General features: G+C 56.8%; 1 protein-coding gene across 1 annotated transcript; it reads left to right on the forward strand.

Moving 5' to 3' along the window:
• Positions 1–420: 420 nt before the first annotated feature.
• On the forward strand, positions 421–18,295 carry EPPK1 (epiplakin 1). Its single transcript, XM_037379041.1, is given in 3 exon segments — positions 421–7,912; positions 7,915–10,224; positions 10,227–18,295. Coding segments are annotated over 3 exon segments (17,871 nt in total).
• Positions 18,296–24,637: the final 6,342 nt, after the last annotated feature.

Consider the following 24,637-nt stretch of genomic DNA (forward strand, 5'->3'; position numbering starts at 1 on the left):
TGCAGAGATGATCTCTGCACAAACTGGTGGCTAAATTCATGTGGCGAGGGCTTTACTCCTCACAGGAGCCAAGCCTTCCCTCAGCTCAGTGCTCCACAGGTCCCACTGGTGCCTCTGCTCTGGTGTCCTTCTCTCATGCTGAGATGTCCTAGTGCAACCGGCAAGCCTAGCTCAGGAAGCAGAGGGTGCTTGCCTCTGCCAGGCCTGACTCAGCATGTCAGCTTCAGGGATAAGCACACTGCCCTGAACATGCTCAGCCTTTGGCTGTTACTTCCTACTGCCTCTGAGGCATTTATTTTTCTTTTTTCTCCCTGTATTTAGCATGCAAACTATAGAGAAGCTGATTTCTCACTGAGCTTTCCCGTTCTCTCCCCTTTCTCCAGAGAGGCTTGACAGCTGTGAAAGGAGTGCAGCGGGAGGATGGAGAGCAAGCCAGCAGTGAATGGCCATGCTGCCCTCATCTCTCACCAGGAAAACATGCCAGGAGCAAACCACTTGTGCCAGGACATAATGCCTTGCAAACAGAAAAAAGCAGCTGACAGGGATGTGACAGTGATGGATGCTTCTAGCGAGCCCTCTAAGGCAGCTGGCAGCATTGCTGGAGTGTATGTAGAGGTTTCAAAGAAGATAATGAGCTTTTATGATGCCACCAGAGAGCACCTCCTGAGTCTGGATTCAGCACTCTGTCTTCTCGAGGCCCAGGCAGCCATGGGCTTTATCATTGACCCGGTGAAGAACAGGCATGTCTCCGTGGCAGAAGCTGTGCATCTGGGGCTGGTGGGGCTGGAGCTGAAGGAAAGGTTGCTCGCTGCAGAGAAAGCTGCTACTGGCTTTGTGGACCCCTACACAGAAGAGAAAATCTCCCTCTACCAGGCGATCCAGAAGGACCTGATCGGGAGGGAGCAAGGAACCCGGCTGCTGGAGGCCCAGATTGCAACCGGAGGCATCATTGAGCCAGCCACTGGCTGCCGGCTCCCCGCAGATGTTGCCTGTGAGAGGGGATATTTAGATGAAGAGATGAGCCAGCTCATCTCTGACCCCAGCAATGAGGCCAGCAAAGGATTCCTCAACCCCAGTACTATGGAGAGGGTCACTTATACGGAGCTTATAAAGAGGTGTATTGTTGATCCAGCCTCAGGCTTCCTCCTCTTGCCCCTGCAAATCACGTTCCCAGGTCTGGGAGGGAGGGTGAGCAGCAGGGATCTTTTTGACTCTGGCATCATCAGCTCTGACATGTTCAGAGGTCTTGAGGAGGGAAGAGTTTCTGCCCAGGAGGTAGCAGAAAATGACTCTGTTCAGCAGTTCCTGCATGGGACAAGGAGCGTGGCTGGTGTTGTCCTGCCTTCCGGTGAGCGGAAAAGCCTTTACCAGGCACTGAGAGAGCACCTCCTGGTGCCTGGCACTGCTCTGATGCTCCTGCAAGTCCAAGCCTCCACGGGCAGCCTAACAGACCCCATAAAGAACAAAAGCTACTCAGTTGATGAGGCTGTCAGGATTGGTCTCATCGGCCCAGAGCTTCACAAGAAACTGTCTTCAGCTGAGAGAACCATCACTGGATACAGGGACCCTTACACTGGAGAAATGCTGTCTCTGTTCCAAGCCATCAGGAAAGGCTTCATCCCCAAGGATCATGGCATTTGCCTTCTGGAGGCTCAGATGGCTACAGGGGGTATAATTGCTCCAGGCAGGCACCTCCGTGTCCCTACAGAGACAGCTTGTAAGTGGGGGTACCTGGACGAGGCCACAAGACAGCTCCTCTCCAGTCCTACTGATGACATGAAAGGGTTCTTTGACCCCAGCTCCAAGGAGAAGCTGACCTATGCAGACCTGCTCAAGCGCTGTGTCACTGATCCCAACACGGGGCTCCTTCTGCTGCCGATTGGTGGGGACAGCAGAGAAGAATCCAAGGGAACCCACCTCTTTTTTGACCATAGGACCCAAACAACTCTTGAAAACACACAGGTATCCGTTGCTTTAGGTAAATTCAAGGGAAAGTCAGTGTCTCTCTGGAAACTCCTCTTCTCAGACTACATCCAAAGTGAGCAAAGAGCTGCTCTCACTCAGCAGTACCTTGCAGGAATGCTCTCTACACAAGAATTGGGTAAGGCAGTCAGTGCCACCATTGAGGAAATGGCTTCCACTGCTAATGTCACTTTTGAAGGACTGAGGGACCGTGTGACAGCTGACCAGCTTCTGAGCTCAGAAATTATCAACAAAGATTTGTTTAAGAAACTGAAGGAGGGAGAAACATCAGCCAAAGAAGTTGTTGGCATGGACACTGTCAAGAAGTACCTGCAAGGGACAGGTAGCATTGGTGGTCTGCTGCTTCCTGACTCCCAGGAGAAGATCAGCATCTACCAGGCAAAGCGGAAAGGACTTTTAAGGCCAGGAACATCACTGATCCTCCTGGAGGCACAGGCTGCCACTGGATTTATCATTGACCCAGCTGCCAACAAAAGGTACTCTGTAGATGAGGCTCTAAGAGCGAACATCATTGGCCCAGATGTTTACAACAAGCTACTGACTGCAGAGAAATCAGTCACTGGCTATAGAGATCCTTACTCAGGGAACAAGATCTCCCTCTTCCAGGCCATGAAGAAAGAGTTCATTGTGAAGGAACATGCTATCCGCCTGCTTGAGGCCCAGATCGCCACTGGCGGCATCATCGACCCTGTCAACAGCCACCGCATCCCTGTGGAGGTGGCCTACAAGCGCGGCTACTTTGACAAGAAGATGAATGTAATCCTTTCTGATCCCAGTGATGATACCAAGGGCTTCTTCGACCCCAACACTCACGAGAACCTCACCTACCTGCAGCTGAAGGAGAAGTGCATCACAGAGCCCTCCACAGGGCTCTGCCTCCTTCCCCTGAACAGCAGGAAGCGCCAGTTCATCGATGATGACACCAGACGGGTGTTCAGGAGCTCCTGGCTGCCGGTCAGGTTTGGGCGGTTACGGGGGGAGAAGGTCTCTGTGTGGGACCTGCTGAACTCCGAGTACTTTAGCGAGGGCAGGCGCAGAGAGATATTCAACCACTACCAGCTGAAGAAGCTCACCCTGGAGCAAATTCGAATCATGTTAGAGGAGGAAATGAAAAAATGGGCCCCCATCAAGTTCCCAGCCATGAGAGGCAGTGTCAGCGCTTACCACCTGATGGAAACAGGTGTCATTGACAAGGCCCTGTTTGAGAAGGTGTTGGAGGGATCCATCACACCTAAGGAAGTTCTGCACATGGACTCTGTCAGAAAGTATCTCTACGGCTCTGGCAGCATTGGAGGTGTTGTGCTCCAGCCATCAAACCAGAGGTTAAGCATTTATGAGGCCATGAAGCAAAACATTGTTGTACCAGGAGTAGCCCTCCCATTGCTAGAGGCCCAGGCTGCCACAGGCTTCATCATTGACCCAGTGAACAACCAGAAACTCTGTGTGGATGATGCTGTCAAGGAGGGAGTCATTGGGCCAGAAGTCCATGAGAAGCTGCAGCATGCAGAAGGGGCTGTAACAGGCTATAAAGATCCTTTCACAGGCAAGAAAATACCCCTCTTCCAGGCAATGAAGAAGGGCCTGATTGCGGACAGCCAAGCCATGCAGCTGATGGAGGTGCAGATGGCTACAGGAGGCATCATTGACCCAGCATGTGGCCACTATATCCCCATAGAATCTGCCCAGAAGCGAGGGTGCCTGGATGAGGATACAAGCAAAGCCCTTTCTAAACCCAGTGACAACAACAGAACCTTCTGTGTCCCCGACAGCAAAGAGACTGTGACCTATGCGGAGCTAATCAAGCGCTGTCAGAAGGATGAGATCTCTGGCTTCCACTTGCTGCCTCTGCCACAGACAGCTGCTCCTGCCTACACTGATGAACAAATCCAACAGATTTTCAAGGAAACTGTGGTGAAGGAAAAAGGGGTCTCCCTCTGGGAGCTAATCCACTCTGGGTATTTCACTGAAGAGCAGGGAAGACACTTCGTGGAGAGGTTCCGGTCTGAGGAAATGTCGCTGGAGCAGCTGGTTGCTCTTGTGCTCAGACTGGTTGAGGAGATGGAAATGAAAGCCCGCACCCAGATCACCTTTGAAGGTTTGCGGGGCAGTGTCCCTGCAGTATGGCTGCTGGATGCTGGCATCATTACTGAGAAGATGTTTGAAGAACTGGCTCAGGGCAGAAGAGCTCCAGAGGAAGTGGCTGCGATGGAGAGTGTGAAGAGGTACTTGCAGGGCACAGGCAGCATCGCTGGGGTATTCATAGAGGCATCCAAAAAGAAGATGAGCTTTTACGATGCCATGAAAAACAACTTACTCCTCCCTGGGGCTGCTCTGAGACTGCTAGAAGCTCAGGCAGCCACAGGATACTTAACTGACCCAGCAACAAACCAGAGACTCAGTGTGAGGGATGCTGTGAAAGCAGCAGTTGTTGGAGAAGAACTCACTGAGAAACTCCTTCTTGCTGAGAGGGCAGTGACCGGTTACACAGATCCCTACACAGGGAACTCCATCTCACTGTGCCAAGCGCTCAGGAAAGAGCTGATTCCCCTGGAAGATGCTATTCCCTTCCTAGAGGCCCAGTTGGCCACAGGAGGGGTCATTGATCCCATTCACCATCATCACCTTCCACTCCAGGCTGCATGCAGGTACGGCTTCTATGATGAAAACCTGAACCAAACCCTCTCTCGGATGAATGACAGCACCAAAGTCTTTTTTGATCCAAACACAAAGGAGAACGTGACCTACCAGCAGCTGAAGGACAGGTGCATTCACGAGGCTGAGTCAGGTCTCTGGCTGCTTCCTCTGTCAGAAAATGTGATGTTCTGTGTGGATGAACAAACCATGGAGGTGATGAAATCTGTGACTGTTTGTGTCAATGTAGGGCGGTTCAAAGGACAGACAGTGTCAGTCTGGGACCTTCTTAACTCTGAATACCTCTCAGACGGCAAAAGAAGAGAGCTAGTGCAAAAGTACAAAGATGAAAATACTGAAGTGCTGCAGGAAATTGTAACAAGTGTCACCACAATCATCAAAGAGACTGAGACACAGGGCAAGAAATTTGCATTCAGGGGCCTGAGGAAAAGAGTATCTGCCAGTGACCTCTTCCAGTCTCAACTGATAGACAAAAAAACCCTTGATGAGCTCAACCAGGGGAAGAAAACAGTCAAAGAAGTGACTGAAATGGACTCTGTCCGCAGGTACCTAGAGGGCAGCAATTTCATAGCAGGGGTCCTTATACAGCCAAGCAATGAGAAGATGAGCATCTACCAAGCCATGAGGAAGGGCATCCTGAGGCCAGGGACAGCACTGGTGCTGCTGGAGGCACAGGCTGCCACTGGCTACATCATTGACCCAGAGAAAAACAAGAAGTTTTCAGTGGAGGAAGCATTAACTGCAGGCCTAATTGGAGGGGAGATTTTTGAAAAGCTACTCTGTGCAGAAAGAGCTGTGACAGGCTACACTGACCCCTACACAAAAGCCCCGATGTCCCTATTTGAAGCTATGAACCAAGGACTGATTGTGAAGAGCCACGGCATCCGCCTGCTTGAGGCCCAGATCGCCACCGGCGGCATCATCGACCCCGTGCACAGCCACCGCCTCCCCGTGGAGGTGGCCTACCGGCGCGGCTACTTTGACCAGGAGATGAACCAGATCCTCTCCGACCCCAGCGATGACACCAAGGGCTTCTTCGACCCCAACACCCATGAGAACCTCACCTACATGCAGCTACTGGAGAGATGTGTTCAAGATTCAGAGACTGGGTTGTACATGCTGCAAGTTGTACAGGAAGGAGGGAAGTACTTCTACATTGATGAGCTTACAAAACAGGTTTTGCGCTTAAAGCCTCTTAAAGTGAAAGTTGGAAAGTTTAAAGACCAAACAGTTTCTATCTGGGAAATTCTCTGCTCTCATTACATCTCCGAGCAGAAAAGGAAAGAGCTAGTGATGCAGTACAAAAGCAAAACCCTAACACTGGAAGACCTTACAGCACTGATCATGAAAATAATTGAGGATACAGAGCAAAGAGCAGAAGGCCTCAAGGTTAAAGGACTCCGAGGGTATGTGTCAATATCAGAATTGTTTAACTCTGAGATAATTGACAAGAAAACTCTAGATCAGCTGCAGGATGAAAGTCTCACACTTGTGAGCCTCACAGAGAGGGACACCATCAAAAGGTACTTGGATGGCACTGGATGTATTGCTGGGGTTCTACTCCCATCAAGGAAAGAGAAGATGAGCATCTACCAGGCCCTAAACAAAGGCCTCCTCACAGAGCAATGTGCATTGGGGCTGCTGGAGGCGCAGGCTGCCACTGGTTTTCTCATTGACCCACTGAAAAATAAGAAGCTATCCGTGGATGAGGCTGTCTCATCTGGGCTGGTGGGGAGAAACTTGCACAAGAAACTCCTGTCAGCAGAGAAAGCCGTGACAGGATATGAAGATCCTCATACAGGAAATAAAATATCTCTCTTCCAGGCAATAAGGCAAAAGATAATAGTCAAGGAGCATGGCATCCGCCTGCTCGAGGCCCAGATCGCCACCGGTGGAATCATTGACCCCGTGAACAGCCATCGCCTCCCCGTGGAAGTGGCCTACCGGCGCGGGTACCTAGATGATGATATGTTTATCCTGCTTTCTGATCCAGATCATGGTACAAAAGGTTTTATAGATCCTAATACTCATGAGAAAATCAGTTACAGCCAGCTCCTGCAGAGATGTTCCAAAGACAGAAATACTGGATTGTACCTGCTGCAGGTCATGGAAAAAGATGATGACTATTTCTACATTGATGAGCATACAAAAACTGCCCTATTATGTACAAAGGTGGAAGTGCCTTTTGGAAAATATAAAGGACAGGTGTTGTCACTGTGGGAACTTCTCTGTTCTGAGTACATAACAGAAGAAAAAAGAAAAGAACTGATAAAAAAATATAAAGATGAATCCCATAACATTCTACAAGGAATCATTGATATAATATTAAATATAATGAAAGAAAAAGAAGAGGACAGAAGTGATGTCTGGTTCCAAGGAATCAGGCAACAAATAACAGCATCAGAACTTCTAAGTGCAGGAATCATTACAGAAGAAACAATGGAAAACCTGCATGAAGGAAAAGAAAGGGCACAAGATATAGCAAAAATGGATACTGTGAGAAAATACCTAGAGGGAACCGGAAGCATTGCTGGTGTGCTGGTACCCTCTAAGGCTGACCCCACCAAGATGGAGAAGATGAGCATCTACCAGGCCATGTGGAAGGGCATCCTGAGGCAGGGCACGGCTCTGGTGCTGCTGGAGGCGCAGGCTGCCACCGGCTTCCTCATTGACCCATGCAAAAACAAGAAGTTCTCTGTGGACGAGGCCATCTCGTCCGGGCTGGTGGGCAGCGAGCTACAAAAAAAACTTCTTACTGCAGAGAGAGCTGTGACAGGCTACACGGACCCCTGCACAGGAAAAAAGATGTCCCTCTTCCAGGCCATGAAGAAGGAGCTCATTGTCAAGGAGCACGGCATCCGCCTGCTGGAGGCCCAGATCGCCACCGGTGGCATCATCGATCCCGTGCACAGCCACCGCCTCCCCGTGGAGGTGGCCTACCGGCGCGGCTACTTTGACCAGGAGATGAACCAGATCCTCTCCGACCCCAGCGATGACACCAAGGGCTTCTTCGACCCCAACACCCACGAGAACCTCACCTACATGCAGCTCCTCCACCGCTGCGTGCCCGACCCGGACACGGGGCTGCTCATGCTCCAGCTGATGGACAAGGGCTCCGTGCTCTACCAGCTGACAGAGGATGCCCGCAAAGCCCTGCAGGACGCCCGCACCACCCTCAGCGTGGGGCTCTTCCAGGGCCAGAGCGTCACCGTCTGGGAGCTCCTCTTCTCCCGCTACGTCCCCGACCACCGGCGCCAGGACCTCCTCCGGAAGTACAAGGCGGGACGGTCACCATCTCGGAGATGATCACCCTCCTCACCGCCATCATCAGCACAGCTGAGGGCCAGGGCCACGGCACCGCCCTGGCCCGCAAGCCAGTGCAGCGCGAGACAGCGCCGCTGGCCGAGAACGGCGAGGCCACGGGCCCCTGGCAGGAGCAGGAGCAGGAGCAGGAGCAGGAGCAGCAGCTGCAGCGGTCCCTGAAGTCCCACACTGTCGAGGTGTCGGCGGGCGGCTTCCAGGGCAGGAAGGTCTCCCTGTGGGAGCTGCTCTTCTCCAAGTATGTCTCCGAGGCAAAGAGGCAGGAGCTGCTGGGGCAGGCCCGCGCCTGGAGTCTGGCGCTGGACGAGCTGGCAAGGCTCCTCACCGTGCTCGTCGAGGAGGCGGCAGAGCAGAGCAGCAAGATGAAATTCCCGGGCCTCAGGAGGCAGGTGACTGCCTCGGATCTGGTGGACTCGGGCATCATCGACAAGGACACGCTGGCCGACCTCGTCCAGGGCTCCAAGACCGTGGAGGAGGTGACGGAAATGGCCTCCGTCAAGCGCTACCTGGACGGCACGGGCTGCATCGCCGGCGTGCTGGTGCCCTCCAAGGCTGACCCCACCAAGATGGAGAAGATGAGCATCTACCAGGCCATGTGGAAGGGCATCCTGAGGCAGGGCACGGCTCTGGTGCTGCTGGAGGCGCAGGCTGCCACCGGCTTCCTCATTGACCCGCTCACCAACGAGAAGCTCTCTGTGGACGAGGCCATCTCGTCCGGGCTGGTGGGCAGCGAGCTGCACGAGAAGCTCCTGTCGGCCGAGAGGGCCGTGACAGGCTACACGGACCCCTACACTGGCGACCAGATCTCCCTCTTCCAGGCCATGAAGAAGGAGCTCATTGTCAAGGAGCACGGCATCCGCCTGCTGGAGGCCCAGATCGCCACCGGCGGCATCATCGACCCCGTGCACAGCCACCGCCTCCCCGTGGAGGTGGCCTACCGGCGCGGCTACTTTGACCAGGAGATGAACCAGATCCTCTCCGACCCCAGCGATGACACCAAGGGCTTCTTCGACCCCAACACCCACGAGAACCTCACCTACATGCAGCTCCTCCACCGCTGCGTGCCCGACCCGGACACGGGGCTGCTCATGCTCCAGCTGATGGACAAGGGCTCCGTGCTCTACCAGCTGACAGAGGATGCCCGCAAAGCCCTGCAGGACGCCCGCACCACCCTCAGCGTGGGGCTCTTCCAGGGCCAGAGCGTCACCGTCTGGGAGCTCCTCTTCTCCCGCTACGTCCCCGACCACCGGCGCCAGGACCTCCTCCGGAAGTACAAGGCGGGGACGGTCACCATCTCGGAGATGATCACCCTCCTCACCGCCATCATCAGCACAGCTGAGGGCCAGGGCCACGGCACCGCCCTGGCCCGCAAGCCAGTGCAGCGCGAGACAGCGCCGCTGGCCGAGAACGGCGAGGCCACGGGCCCCTGGCAGGAGCAGGAGCAGGAGCAGGAGCAGGAGCAGCAGCTGCAGCGGTCCCTGAAGTCCCACACTGTCGAGGTGTCGGCGGGCGGCTTCCAGGGCAGGAAGGTCTCCCTGTGGGAGCTGCTCTTCTCCAAGTATGTCTCCGAGGCAAAGAGGCAGGAGCTGCTGGGGCAGGCCCGCGCCAGGAGTCTGGCGCTGGACGAGCTGGCAAGGCTTCTCACCGTGCTCGTCGAGGAGGCGGCAGAGCAGAGCAGCAAGATGAAATTCCCGGGCCTCAGGAGGCAGGTGACTGCCTCGGATCTGGTGGACTCGGGCATCATCGACAAGGACACGCTGGCCGACCTCGTCCAGGGCTCCAAGACCGTGGAGGAGGTGACGGAAATGGCCTCCGTCAAGCGCTACCTGGACGGCACGGGCTGCATCGCCGGCGTGCTGGTGCCCTCCAAGGCTGACCCCACCAAGATGGAGAAGATGAGCATCTACCAGGCCATGTGGAAGGGCATCCTGAGGCAGGGCACGGCTCTGGTGCTGCTGGAGGCGCAGGCTGCCACCGGCTTCCTCATTGACCCGCTCACCAACGAGAAGCTCTCTGTGGACGAGGCCATCTCGTCCGGGCTGGTGGGCAGCGAGCTGCACGAGAAGCTCCTGTCGGCCGAGAGGGCCGTGACCGGCTACACGGACCCCTACACTGGCGACCAGATCTCCCTCTTCCAGGCCATGAAGAAGGAGCTCATTGTCAAGGAGCACGGCATCCGCCTGCTGGAGGCCCAGATCGCCACCGGCGGCATCATCGACCCCGTGCACAGCCACCGCCTCCCCGTGGAGGTGGCCTACCGGCGCGGCTACTTGACCAGGAGATGAACCAGATCCTCTCCGACCCCAGCGATGACACCAAGGGCTTCTTCGACCCCAACACCCACGAGAACCTCACCTACATGCAGCTCCTCCACCGCTGCGTGCCCGACCCGGACACGGGGCTGCTCATGCTCCAGCTGATGGACAAGGGCTCCGTGCTCTACCAGCTGACAGAGGATGCCTGCAAAGCCCTGCAGGACGCCCGCACCACCCTCAGCGTGGGGCTCTTCCAGGGCCAGAGCGTCACCGTCTGGGAGCTCCTCTTCTCCCGCTACGTCCCCGACCACCGGCGCCAGGACCTCCTCCGGAAGTACAAGGCGGGGACGGTCACCATCTCGGAGATGATCACCCTCCTCACCGCCATCATCAGCACAGCTGAGGGCCAGGGCCACGGCACCGCCCTGGCCCGCAAGCCAGTGCAGCGCGAGACAGCGCCGCTGGCCGAGAACGGCGAGGCCACGGGCCCCTGGCAGGAGCAGGAGCAGGAGCAGGAGCAGGAGCAGCAGCTGCAGCGGTCCCTGAAGTCCCACACTGTCGAGGTGTCGGCGGGCGGCTTCCAGGGCAGGAAGGTCTCCCTGTGGGAGCTGCTCTTCTCCAAGTATGTCTCCGAGGCAAAGAGGCAGGAGCTGCTGGGGCAGGCCCGCGCCAGGAGTCTGGCGCTGGATGAGCTGGCAAGGCTCCTCACCGTGCTCGTCGAGGAGGCGGCAGAGCAGAGCAGCAAGATGAAATTCCCGGGCCTCAGGAGGCAGGTGACTGCCTCGGATCTGGTGGACTCGGGCATCATCGACAAGGACACGCTGGCCAACCTCGTCCAGGGCTCCAAGACCGTGGAGGAGGTGACGGAAATGGCCTCCGTCAAGCGCTACCTGGACGGCACGGGCTGCATCGCCGGCGTGCTGGTGCCCTCCAAGGCTGACCCCACCAAGATGGAGAAGATGAGCATCTACCAGGCCATGTGGAAGGGCATCCTGAGGCAGGGCACGGCTCTGGTGCTGCTGGAGGCGCAGGCTGCCACCGGCTTCCTCATTGACCCGCTCACCAACGAGAAGCTCTCTGTGGACGAGGCCATCTCGTCCGGGCTGGTGGGCAGCGAGCTGCACGAGAAGCTCCTGTCGGCCGAGAGGGCCGTGACCGGCTACACGGACCCCTACACTGGCGACCAGATCTCCCTCTTCCAGGCCATGAAGAAGGAGCTCATTGTCAAGGAGCACGGCATCCGCCTGCTGGAGGCCCAGATCGCCACCGGCGGCATCATCGACCCCGTGCACAGCCACCGCCTCCCCGTGGAGGTGGCCTACCGGCGCGGCTACTTTGACCAGGAGATGAACCAGATCCTCTCCGACCCCAGCGATGACACCAAGGGCTTCTTCGACCCCAACACCCACGAGAACCTCACCTACATGCAGCTCCTCCACCGCTGCGTGCCCGACCCGGACACGGGGCTGCTCATGCTCCAGCTGATGGACAAGGGCTCCGTGCTCTACCAGCTGACAGAGGATGCCCGCAAAGCCCTGCAGGACGCCCGCACCACCCTCAGCGTGGGGCTCTTCCAGGGCCAGAGCGTCACCGTCTGGGAGCTCCTCTTCTCCCGCTACGTCCCCGACCACCGGCGCCAGGACCTCCTCCGGAAGTACAAGGCGGGGACGGTCACCATCTCGGAGATGATCACCCTCCTCACCGCCATCATCAGCACAGCTGAGGGCCAGGGCCACGGCACCGCCCTGGCCCGCAAGCCAGTGCAGCGCGAGACAGCGCCGCTGGCCGAGAACGGCGAGGCCACGGGCCCCTGGCAGGAGCAGGAGCAGGAGCAGGAGCAGGAGCAGCAGCTGCAGCGGTCCCTGAAGTCCCACACTGTCGAGGTGTCGGCGGGCGGCTTCCAGGGCAGGAAGGTCTCCCTGTGGGAGCTGCTCTTCTCCAAGTATGTCTCCGAGGCAAAGAGGCAGGAGCTGCTGGGGCAGGCCCGCGCCAGGAGTCTGGCGCTGGACGAGCTGGCAAGGCTCCTCACCGTGCTCGTCGAGGAGGCGGCAGAGCAGAGCAGCAAGATGAAATTCCCGGGCCTCAGGAGGCAGGTGACTGCCTCGGATCTGGTGGACTCGGGCATCATCGACAAGGACACGCTGGCCGACCTCGTCCAGGGCTCCAAGACCGTGGAGGAGGTGACGGAAATGGCCTCCGTCAAGCGCTACCTGGACGGCACGGGCTGCATCGCCGGCGTGCTGGTGCCCTCCAAGGCTGACCCCACCAAGATGGAGAAGATGAGCATCTACCAGGCCATGTGGAAGGGCATCCTGAGGCAGGGCACGGCTCTGGTGCTGCTGGAGGCGCAGGCTGCCACCGGCTTCCTCATTGACCCGCTCACCAACGAGAAGCTCTCTGTGGACGAGGCCATCTCGTCCGGGCTGGTGGGCAGCGAGCTGCACGAGAAGCTCCTGTCGGCCGAGAGGGCCGTGACCGGCTACACGGACCCCTACACTGGCGACCAGATCTCCCTCTTCCAGGCCATGAAGAAGGAGCTCATTGTCAAGGAGCACGGCATCCGCCTGCTGGAGGCCCAGATCGCCACCGGCGGCATCATCGACCCCGTGCACAGCCACCGCCTCCCCGTGGAGGTGGCCTACCGGCGCGGCTACTTTGACCAGGAGATGAACCAGATCCTCTCCGACCCCAGCGATGACACCAAGGGCTTCTTCGACCCCAACACCCACGAGAACCTCACCTACATGCAGCTCCTCCACCGCTGCGTGCCCGACCCGGACACGGGGCTGCTCATGCTCCAGCTGATGGACAAGGGCTCCGTGCTCTACCAGCTGACAGAGGATGCCCGCAAAGCCCTGCAGGACGCCCGCACCACCCTCAGCGTGGGGCTCTTCCAGGGCCAGAGCGTCACCGTCTGGGAGCTCCTCTTCTCCCGCTACGTCCCCGACCACCGGCGCCAGGACCTCCTCCGGAAGTACAAGGCGGGGACGGTCACCATCTCGGAGATGATCACCCTCCTCACCGCCATCATCAGCACAGCTGAGGGCCAGGGCCACGGCACCGCCCTGGCCCGCAAGCCAGTGCAGCGCGAGACAGCGCCGCTGGCCGAGAACGGCGAGGCCACGGGCCCCTGGCAGGAGCAGGAGCAGGAGCAGGAGCAGGAGCAGCAGCTGCAGCGGTCCCTGAAGTCCCACACTGTCGAGGTGTCGGCGGGCGGCTTCCAGGGCAGGAAGGTCTCCCTGTGGGAGCTGCTCTTCTCCAAGTATGTCTCCGAGGCAAAGAGGCAGGAGCTGCTGGGGCAGGCCCGCGCCAGGAGTCTGGCGCTGGACGAGCTGGCAAGGCTCCTCACCGTGCTCGTCGAGGAGGCGGCAGAGCAGAGCAGCAAGATGAAATTCCCGGGCCTCAGGAGGCAGGTGACTGCCTCGGATCTGGTGGACTCGGGCATCATCGACAAGGACACGCTGGCCGACCTCGTCCAGGGCTCCAAGACCGTGGAGGAGGTGACGGAAATGGCCTCCGTCAAGCGCTACCTGGACGGCACGGGCTGCATCGCCGGCGTGCTGGTGCCCTCCAAGGCTGACCCCACCAAGATGGAGAAGATGAGCATCTACCAGGCCATGTGGAAGGGCATCCTGAGGCAGGGCACGGCTCTGGTGCTGCTGGAGGCGCAGGCTGCCACCGGCTTCCTCATTGACCCGCTCACCAACGAGAAGCTCTCTGTGGACGAGGCCATCTCGTCCGGGCTGGTGGGCAGCGAGCTGCACGAGAAGCTCCTGTCGGCCGAGAGGGCCGTGACCGGCTACACGGACCCCTACACTGGCGACCAGATCTCCCTCTTCCAGGCCATGAAGAAGGAGCTCATTGTCAAGGAGCACGGCATCCGCCTGCTGGAGGCCCAGATCGCCACCGGCGGCATCATCGACCCCGTGCACAGCCACCGCCTCCCCGTGGAGGTGGCCTACCGGCGCGGCTACTTTGACCAGGAGATGAACCAGATCCTCTCCGACCCCAGCGATGACACCAAGGGCTTCTTCGACCCCAACACCCACGAGAACCTCACCTACATGCAGCTCCTCCACCGCTGCGTGCCCGACCCGGACACGGGGCTGCTCATGCTCCAGCTGATGGACAAGGGCTCCGTGCTCTACCAGCTGACAGAGGATGCCCGCAAAGCCCTGCAGGACGCCCGCACCACCCTCAGCGTGGGGCTCTTCCAGGGCCAGAGCGTCACCGTCTGGGAGCTCCTCTTCTCCCGCTACGTCCCCGACCACCGGCGCCAGGACCTCCTCCGGAAGTACAAGGCGGGGACGGTCACCATCTCGGAGATGATCACCCTCCTCACCGCCATCATCAGCACAGCTGAGGGCCAGGGCCACGGCACCGCCCTGGCCCGCAAGCCAGTGCAGCGCGAGACAGCGCCGCTGGCCGAGAACGGCGAGGCCACGGGCCCCTGGCAGGAGCAGGAGCAGGAGCAGGAGCAGGAGCAGCAGCTGCAGCGGTCCCTGAAGTCCCACACTGTCGAGGTGTCGGCGGGCGGCTTCCAGGGCAGGAAGGTCTCCCTGTGGGAGCTGCTCTTCTCCAAGTATGTCTCCGAGGCAAAGAGGCAGGAGCTGCTGGGGCAGGCCCGCGCCAGGAGTCTGGCGCTGGACGAGCTGGCAAGGCTCCTCACCGTGCTCGTCGAGGAGGCGGCAGAGCAGAGCAGCAAGATGAAATTCCCGGGCCTCAGGAGGCAGGTGACTGCCTCGGATCTGGTGGACTCGGGCATCATCGACAAGGACACACTGGCCGACCTCGTCCAGGGCTCCAAGACCGTGGAGGAGGTGACGGAAATGGCCTCCGTCAAGCGCTACCTGGACGGCACGGGCTGCATCGCCGGCGTGCTGGTGCCCTCCAAGGCTGACCCCACCAAGATGGAGAAGATGAGCATCTACCAGGCCATGTGGAAGGGCATCCTGAGGCAGGGCACGGCTCTGGTGCTGCTGGAGGCGCAGGCTGCCACCGGCTTCCTCATTGACCCGCTCACCAACGAGAAGCTCTCTGTGGACGAGGCCATCTCGTCCGGGCTGGTGGGCAGCGAGCTGCACGAGAAGCTCCTGTCGGCCGAGAGGGCCGTGACAGGCTACACGGACCCCTACACTGGCGACCAGATCTCCCTCTTCCAGGCCATGAAGAAGGAGCTCATTGTCAAGGAGCACGGCATCCGCCTGCTGGAGGCCCAGATCGCCACCGGCGGCATCATCGACCCCGTGCACAGCCACCGCCTCCCCGTGGAGGTGGCCTACCGGCGCGGCTACTTTGACCAGGAGATGAACCAGATCCTCTCCGACCCCAGCGATGACACCAAGGGCTTCTTCGACCCCAACACCCACGAGAACCTCACCTACATGCAGCTCCTCCACCGCTGCGTGCCCGACCCGGACACGGGGCTGCTCATGCTCCAGCTGATGGACAAGGGCTCCGTGCTCTACCAGCTGACAGAGGATGCCCGCAAAGCCCTGCAGGACGCCCGCACCACCCTCAGCGTGGGGCTCTTCCAGGGCCAGAGCGTCACCGTCTGGGAGCTCCTCTTCTCCCGCTACGTCCCCGACCACCGGCGCCAGGACCTCCTCCGGAAGTACAAGGCGGGGACGGTCACCATCTCGGAGATGATCACCCTCCTCACCGCCATCATCAGCACAGCTGAGGGCCAGGGCCACGGCACCGCCCTGGCCCGCAAGCCAGTGCAGCGCGAGACAGCGCCGCTGGCCGAGAACGGCAAGGCCACGGGCCCCTGGCAGGAGCAGGAGCAGGAGCAGGAGCAGCAGCTGCAGCGGTCCCTGAAGTCCCACACTGTCGAGGTGTCGGCGGGCGGCTTCCAGGGCAGGAAGGTCTCCCTGTGGGAGCTGCTCTTCTCCAAGTATGTCTCCGAGGCAAAGAGGCAGGAGCTGCTGGGGCAGGCCCGCGCCAGGAGTCTGGCGCTGGACGAGCTGGCAAGGCTCCTCACCGTGCTCGTCGAGGAGGCGGCAGAGCAGAGCAGCAAGATGAAATTCCCGGGCCTCAGGAGGCAGGTGACTGCCTCGGATCTGGTGGACTCGGGCATCATCGACAAGGACACGCTGGCCGACCTCGTCCAGGGCTCCAAGACCGTGGAGGAGGTGACGGAAATGGCCTCCGTCAAGCGCTACCTGGACGGCACGGGCTGCATCGCCGGCGTGCTGGTGCCCTCCAAGGCTGACCCCACCAAGATGGAGAAGATGAGCATCTACCAGGCCATGTGGAAGGGCATCCTGAGGCAGGGCACGGCTCTGGTGCTGCTGGAGGCGCAGGCTGCCACCGGCTTCCTCATTGACCCGCTCACCAACGAGAAGCTCTCTGTGGACGAGGCCATCTCGTCCGGGCTGGTGGGCAGCGAGCTGCACGAGAAGCTCCTGTCGGCCGAGAGGGCCGTGACCGGCTACACGGACCCCTACACTGGCGACCAGATCTCCCTCTTCCAGGCCATGAAGAAGGAGCTCATTGTCAAGGAGCACGGCATCCGCCTGCTGGAGGCCCAGATCGCCACCGGCGGCATCATCGACCCCGTGCACAGCCACCGCCTCCCCGTGGAGGTGGCCTACCGGCGCGGCTACTTTGACCAGGAGATGAACCAGATCCTCTCCGACCCCAGCGATGACACCAAGGGCTTCTTCGACCCCAACACCCACGAGAACCTCACCTACATGCAGCTCCTCCACCGCTGCGTGCCCGACCCGGACACGGGGCTGCTCATGCTCCAGCTGATGGACAAGGGCTCCGTGCTCTACCAGCTGACAGAGGATGCCCGCAAAGCCCTGCAGGACGCCCGCACCACCCTCAGCGTGGGGCTCTTCCAGGGCCAGAGCGTCACCGTCTGGGAGCTCCTCTTCTCCCGCTACGTCCCCGACCACCGGCGCCAGGACCTCCTCCGGAAGTACAAGGCGGGGACGGTCACCATCTCGGAGATGATCACCCTCCTCACCGCCATCATCAGCACAGCTGAGGGCCAGGGCCACGGCACCGCCCTGGCCCGCAAGCCAGTGCAGCGCGAGACAGCGCCGCTGGCCGAGAACGGCGAGGCCACGGGCCCCTGGCAGGAGCAGGAGCAGGAGCAGGAGCAGGAGCAGCAGCTGCAGCGGTCCCTGAAGTCCCACACTGTCGAGGTGTCGGCGGGCGGCTTCCAGGGCAGGAAGGTCTCCCTGTGGGAGCTGCTCTTCTCCAAGTATGTCTCCGAGGCAAAGAGGCAGGAGCTGCTGGGGCAGGCCCGCGCCAGGAGTCTGGCGCTGGACGAGCTGGCAAGGCTCCTCACCGTGCTCGTCGAGGAGGCGGCAGAGCAGAGCAGCAAGATGAAATTCCCGGGCCTCAGGAGGCAGGTGACTGCCTCGGATCTGGTGGACTCGGGCATCATCGACAAGGACACGCTGGCCGACCTCGTCCAGGGCTCCAAGACCGTGGAGGAGGTGACGGAAATGGCCTCCGTCAAGCGCTACCTGGACGGCACGGGCTGCATCGCCGGCGTGCTGGTGCCCTCCAAGGCTGACCCCACCAAGATGGAGAAGATGAGCATCTACCAGGCCATGTGGAAGGGCATCCTGAGGCAGGGCACGGCTCTGGTGCTGCTGGAGGCGCAGGCTGCCACCGGCTTCCTCATTGACCCGCTCACCAACGAGAAGCTCTCTGTGGACGAGGCCATCTCGTCCGGGCTGGTGGGCAGCGAGCTGCACGAGAAGCTCCTGTCGGCCGAGAGGGCCGTGACAGGCTACACGGACCCCTACACTGGCGACCAGATGTCCCTCTTCCAGGCCATGAAGAAGGAGCTCATTGTCAAGGAGCACGGCATCCGCCTGCTGGAGGCCCAGATCGCCACCGGCGGCATCATCGACCCCGTGCACAGCCACCGCCTCCCCGTGGAGGTGGCCTACCGGCGCGGCTACTTTGACCAGGAGATGAACCAGATCCTCTCCGACCCCAGCGATGACACCAAGGGCTTCTTCGACCCCAACACCCACGAGAACCTCACCTACATGCAGCTCCTCCACCGCTGCGTGCCCGACCCAATGACTGGTCTTTATTTCCTTAATATTTTTTGAAGAAAATTTAAAACTTTTTTCATGCCCTTCTTCATTACTGCCGTGGTGTTTAATTTTGCTAATGTTAATAGTTCTTTGTCTCCTGGTATATTCCTTTTATATAGATATATATACATCATATTTTTAAAAAATCCTAGTTCTATTCAGCTTATTTTCTGGGTTTTCTCCTTTTTTTTCAGTAGCCTGACTACATCAGGTATAGCTTTTAATGACTGCCCCAAGCATTTTGGTATAGCGTATTAAGTCTTCATCTTCTGTAGTCTTTTAAGAACCCAGGAAAGAAGTTGGGTTGTCTGTGGTCATTTTGTTGAATTATCTTGTCTGTATTTTCCTTATCCAGGTTTAAATGGAAGTATGTCTTCATGTGGTGTGTGTTTTGTAGTGAGAACTGTATTTTTATTTTCCTTCTAGTGTGTTTTCTTTTACATGAAGAACATTCTGTTCCTAGCACATTTGCATGGCATTATTGGAGTCACAGGGTTTGAAGCCTAGTTTTACTTGTAGCTCAGATTTCCACATAGGCACTATGTCAGGCTCGTTTTAGGTATCACCAGACTGGGATGCATTCTCTGTCTTTGCTTTTAATGTCTCAGCTTGTCTATTTTTTCTGGGGGTGTCTGGACTACATATACCCTCATCTTAGAGTGGTTTGGTCTCTCACTGATCCACACACTCAGTTCATGCCCATGCTGTGCTTTCCATCCCTTTCCATCCCTCCAATTCTCCAGCTGTCCATGGAGCCTCTACAGTGAGCTGTGGTCCACGTGCTCTATGCAAAAGCTGCGAGCCGCAGTGTGTGTTATCATGCTGTATTTCTAGCCTATCCATCCACGGTCAGGGAAGCTGGCAGAGGAGCATCCATTCTCTCCAGCTGGATCCTCTGTGCATTTCTCAGCTCCTTTTGTCACCCTGTGTCCTGAGCTGCCTCAGCCCATGAGCCACACCGCTGGAGAGGAGGCAGCCCTGGAACTACTCTGCCACAGACTTCAGGGTTGAATAATGCTACTACTGTTTGATAGAAGAAAACTTACTCTCTTTAAATGCATTACCTTAGGCTAGTTGCCTTAATTAACCCAGTAATGTCCTGTAAAATGGACTTTTTGCCACAGCTTGTACAGCTGATAGCTGGAAACAAGTGTAGATTAGCCATGGAATTCCTCACCACAACTTGCTGTGTATCCCAAAGGTTTGCATGGGCTCAAAAAGTGAATGGACAGATTAACGGCAGAGAAGTCCCCTGAGTGTTGTTAAATGCAAAGACACATCTCTGCCTCAGCAGGTCCCTCAGCTGCAGGTTACTAGAAGCCGGAAGACACGATCAGGGAGGTGTTGGTGAGGTTTGCGCTGCTCTTACATACTTAGGGTAGGCTCTGATACTGGACAAAGCTGGCTGCTGCACGGTGGAGACACGGCCTTCTGCTCTGGGCTGGTATAACTATGACTGTCCTACCACCATCTGCATTACAAACATGGGGGAGCATCAGAAACACCACAATTCACTGAAAGTGCCAGAGCATAATGGGGAAGTTTTACAGCTCTCAGGCCTAGCCACACTCTGTACTGGGGTTAGTTCAGCTTCTTAACACACTGACCTGCAGACACTGTAATGCCATCTCCAGGGGGGCTTGATGATCTGGGCTCCTATGTAAATCAAGGGGCCTCATATTAATCTTCTACACTCCTGCTCTTTCCTAGAAATTGATTAGAAAATGCTTTAGCTGAAGCCAGGGTGAATGGCCAAGCTGTGTCTTTCACACTATCTAGCCTTGTGCATCTCTGCCTCTCAGAGCCCTGCACGCTGCTGCTGTGTAAGAGGGCTCACTACCAGCTGCTGCATGAGACAAAGCACCCAGCTGGATAGGCCCTTGCCCTGCTCCATCATAGCCATTCCTTTGTTTCTGCCCACATCCCTTGCCCACAGACTGTCTCCTCTCATTCAGTCTCTAGTTCCACATCTTTCAGCCTTCGCCATGCTTTTCACCTGGTCTCCAAGTGTCTCTGTTCATAGAATCACAGAATGACAGAATGGTTTGGGTTGGAAGGGACCTTAAAGATCATCTAGTTCTACCCCTCCATGCCCTATACCTTCACTAAACCACGTTGCTCAAAGCCCCATCCAGCCTGGCCTTGAAAAAATACCATTTAACTAAACCCAACTGAAAGCTAGTGGCTTATTTTTTATATATTCCACTAGGATATACAAAAGAAAAAGAACCAAGGGGAAACTCCATAGTATTCTGAAGTTCTCAGACTCCTAGCGCTGGGCCAGAGCATCATCTGCCAACAGCCAGCACCTCAAAGCTTGGTTGTTATCACCTTGTGGCACTGGATATGGAAAAAAGCCAGTCTCACATAGAGATCAGGAATGGGAGGAGGACTGCACAGGATAGAAAGCATGCACTAAGGAAAGGACGATAGGGTAGGGCCTTGCAGCATGGGCCCAGCGCCAAAGCTTGGCTGCCTTCCCCACCATGCTGCTCTGTGCAAGGACTGTGCGGCGAGCAGCTCACAGCTCTCCCCAGCACATTAATAGCAGGCAGCACTGAAGCGTCATCTGGCAGCTGGAACAGCCTTCCCAGGCAGCATGGTAGCCTGGCCTGGCTGCAGGCTACAGGGCAGATACGGAAGCAGGCTGGTTAGACAGTCAGTTCTTCCTCTGTCAGGGGAACAGGGGCTTCCATGGCCACATGGACCATCAGGGCTCACTTCAGGAGTTGTGTTAGACAGCCACGCACTTGAACAGCCAGGAGCTAGCACTACCTCTGTAAGAAACTCAGTCCCAGGCAAATGAAGCCTAATGGGAGTGTGATAGCAGCGATGGTCCTCCCTGACGAGGGATGCAGAGAGTGAGCTGAGGCAAAACAAACTTCGGGGCTTGTGATCTGGAGTCACATTGTGACTTGCCTGCAGGGCGGAGGTTTCTGGAAAGGCTCATAAGTGCTGGGGAGGAGACTGTGACCATGGACCCCACACAGAGGAAGATGAAGGAAAGAGGTTCTGGCATTAAAATGTGTGGTTCAGGCAGGAAGATGAAGGCCAGGCCTTCCATGACATTATTCCCTGAAGCAGGCCAGGTACCACGTGGAGGTCAGTCAGCTAATAAAGCAGACATAAATTCATAAAATGGGGCTGAGAAGCTGAAAAGATGTTATCATAGAAGTTTTGCATCTCCAAGCAAAGGAGAGGCCAAACTCACACCTGGTGAGGTGGGTGTTGGTGTCTTTTCCCCAAGTAGCAAGCAATAGGACAAGAGGAAATGGCCTTAAGTTGCACCACCAAAGGTTTAGATTGGATATTAGGAAAAATTTCTTCACTAAAAGGGTTGTCCAGTGTCACAGCACTCTCCAAACCATCAAGCTGCAACGAGGTCTTTTACCATCACAGATAGCATACTCTTCATACTAGTCCCTCTGCTGCCTCCTCCTTGTCTCACCTGATCAAGGGCCCACTCTCTCTTCTCTTGCTTCTTTCTCTCTCTCTTCCTTGGCAGTTCTCTCTTTCTTGGCTACCCAACCTCTTAACAGAACAGCCACAGCTGCACCTTATCTACATCAGCCAACCCACCACCCCTGAGGCCAGCCCACAGTTGTATATTATCAAGGATAATTAATCCAGCTTCATTCCTCTACAGTCCAGCACTGGAACAGGCTGCCCAGGGAGGTGGTGGCGTCACCATCCCTGAAGGTATTTAAAAGATGTGTAGATGTGGCACTTGGGGATGTGGTTTAGCGGTGGGCTTGGCAGTGCTGGGTTAATGGTTGGGCTTGATGATCTTTAAGGTCTTTTCTAACCTGAATGATTTTATGGTGAAAACCAGAATGGAGAAAAGGAAAAGGGAGGAACCATTAAAAGAAGCAGAATCTTGTTTAAACACAATACAGGAAAAAAGTAGAGAACCAGGATAAATATCTAGGGTTGAGGAACTGGAATGCCTCATCTTCAACAAAACACCAGCATGCCATGGGCTTCTTGCAAGGAGGCTCAGCAGGTGGATGCTGTGACACCAAATTACAAAATGCACAAGAACAGCAGAGGAAGGTGTGCTGGTGGCAGCATGGGGCCCTTATCAGAGAGCTTAGAGCTGGGTCAAAGTCGCAAGCACACCATCAGAGAACCCCGGACTGAAGTTCCAGCTCCAGGGAGCAGGGCAAGGGGAAGGTGAGCAAACAAAAATAAGGGGCAGTGGCTGGCTGTGCAGAGAGTGAACTAGGTAGATAGTGTCCTCTGCAGTCAGGAGGAAGGGCAGATCCCGAGCAGGGATGTAGAGGGGACATAAAAACATAGATGACATGGATAAGGCAAGCAGGGAACTAATATTTGTTATTTTCCATAAGAACTAGGTTGTGGAGAAACATCAGGAAAGATTTCTGCATGCAGCAGTTAAACCGTGGCAGTTGCTGCTGGGGTGTCATGGAGGCAGAAGCTGCAAATGCTCAAAGGAAAGAAAAGGCAAGAAAAAGTGATCCATCTTCTCAGTGAGGGGGTCACCAGTGGGGCCCAGAGGGATCCATGCTGGGAGCTGAGCTGTTCAACACATGAAGACATGGCCTGGGAAATGCTGTGAACAGTGAAGAAACAGATGGTATTAAATTATTCAGCTTAGTAAAGAAAAGTGCCAGCTGCAAAAACTGCAGGAAGACCAAGCAACATAGAGTGACTGGAGTTAAAATAGCAGATGTTCAAGGTAGGTAAAAAGGCACAGAGAGGGAGAAGCAATCCTAGTGTCCGTGTACCCAGCTGTGAGTTGCCACCGGTCAGCAGCAAGAATTGTAACAGATTATTTGATGTGGGCTCAACAGCGGTCAGAATAAATCAAATGTTAGGATTAGGGAGGGAATGTGCCTGTGCCAGGGTAACATGCACAAGCTGCGTCCATCCAAAGGCACCACATCATACCCCGAGGGGAGACCAGGCTCCTTTGTGGAGCTGCAACCAGGATCTCTGCAGTGGCCCAGCTTTGGCGGTCAGTGGGGCTTTGGGGCTGTGAGGCAGAGTGGAAGGAGAGCACCTGCTCCTTTGAGGGTGTCTGGTCAAAGGAGCCATCAACAAGAACATACAAGAGCAAACCTGATAGGCAAATCATACGGGATGTGGCAGTGGGAACAAACCTGGCCAGTCACACCAATGGGTCAGTATGTGTGGAGTGAGAGGATGCTTATTTTTTTCTGTTGAGATGACAAGGAAATGGAAGGAGGCAAACACAGAGACATAAAACCTGACCAATAAGTGTTAACAGAGACAATAACCAGAAACAAATCTGATCAGTGGCATTAAGTGATGGGTTATGAAGAAACTGCAGGCACACTAGGACTTCATGGCTGGAACAGATGTAACCCTGAGGGTCTCAGCATCAGTAGCTGGAGGGGTCTCAACTCACTGGATCTGGGGAGGGTCCCACAGACTGTGTACCAAAAACCAGCTACTGAGGGGGACTAGCATGAGTGAGGGCTCCATGCTGATGGCTGAAGCGGGACCACAGGTCACAGTCCTTGTGGGACATGGGACCAGCACGTGTGCCGGCTGGTGGGGGGGCTGTAAGCATCTTCCCCAACCCTGGTGTGCATGGGGAGTGTGGGTGTGTGTTCACCAGCAAACATCAAACTGACCAGATGGTGAGTAGGGGACCCATGGGTGAGGATCTGGGCAGGTCTGTCAGGCAGGCAGAGGGGCTGTGTTGGTACTCGGGGTCCATGAGTGTGCGTGTGCTTGCAAACCCAGTCTCATGTCTGTGCCTGCAGTAGTGACCTGCTGCCTCGGCCAGTCCCAGAGGAGGAGGGGACATGGCTGCCTGTGCTCATGTGTGATGCAGGTCCTGTGCACGGGTGCTACTGATGGCAGCACCTTTTCTGTGGCAGGCTGTCTGACTGGCTGTGTCAGTGTCCTGTGTCTGTCTGTGTGTGTGTCTCTGGGATACATGTGCAGTGTTGCTGCTGGTTGAACCTGCAAATGAGAGGGCAGCAGCCATGTCCCTCATTCTGTACAGACACCCGAGGTGGGCTCCAGCAGCTGGGCAGGACCATACTGGGTGGTACTGGGCTGCAGTGACCAGGCTAGAAATGACAGCCACTCCAGTCATCCTATAGCAGGTATTTTCATGCTCGCAAATAGGGGTTCCAAGCAGATGCCCAGTGGCTGGTGGGGCAGTTGGCAGGATGGTGCAGGGACGCTGCTGGGACTGGTGCTGACGGCGGTGCTGTCTGTCTGCACACCAGCTCTGGCTCTGTTTCCACCTGTGCTGGGAGCTGCCTCTGGTGCCTTTGGGTCCACTGGAGAGCAGAGCTGGCATGGACATAGCAGGTCATAGCTGTTGTCATGACAGTACCCAGTATCTCTGCTGGGGGC

This window comes from Falco rusticolus, chromosome 3, assembly GCF_015220075.1.
Source record: "Falco rusticolus isolate bFalRus1 chromosome 3, bFalRus1.pri, whole genome shotgun sequence".
Lineage (NCBI taxonomy): Eukaryota > Metazoa > Chordata > Aves > Falconiformes > Falconidae > Falco > Falco rusticolus.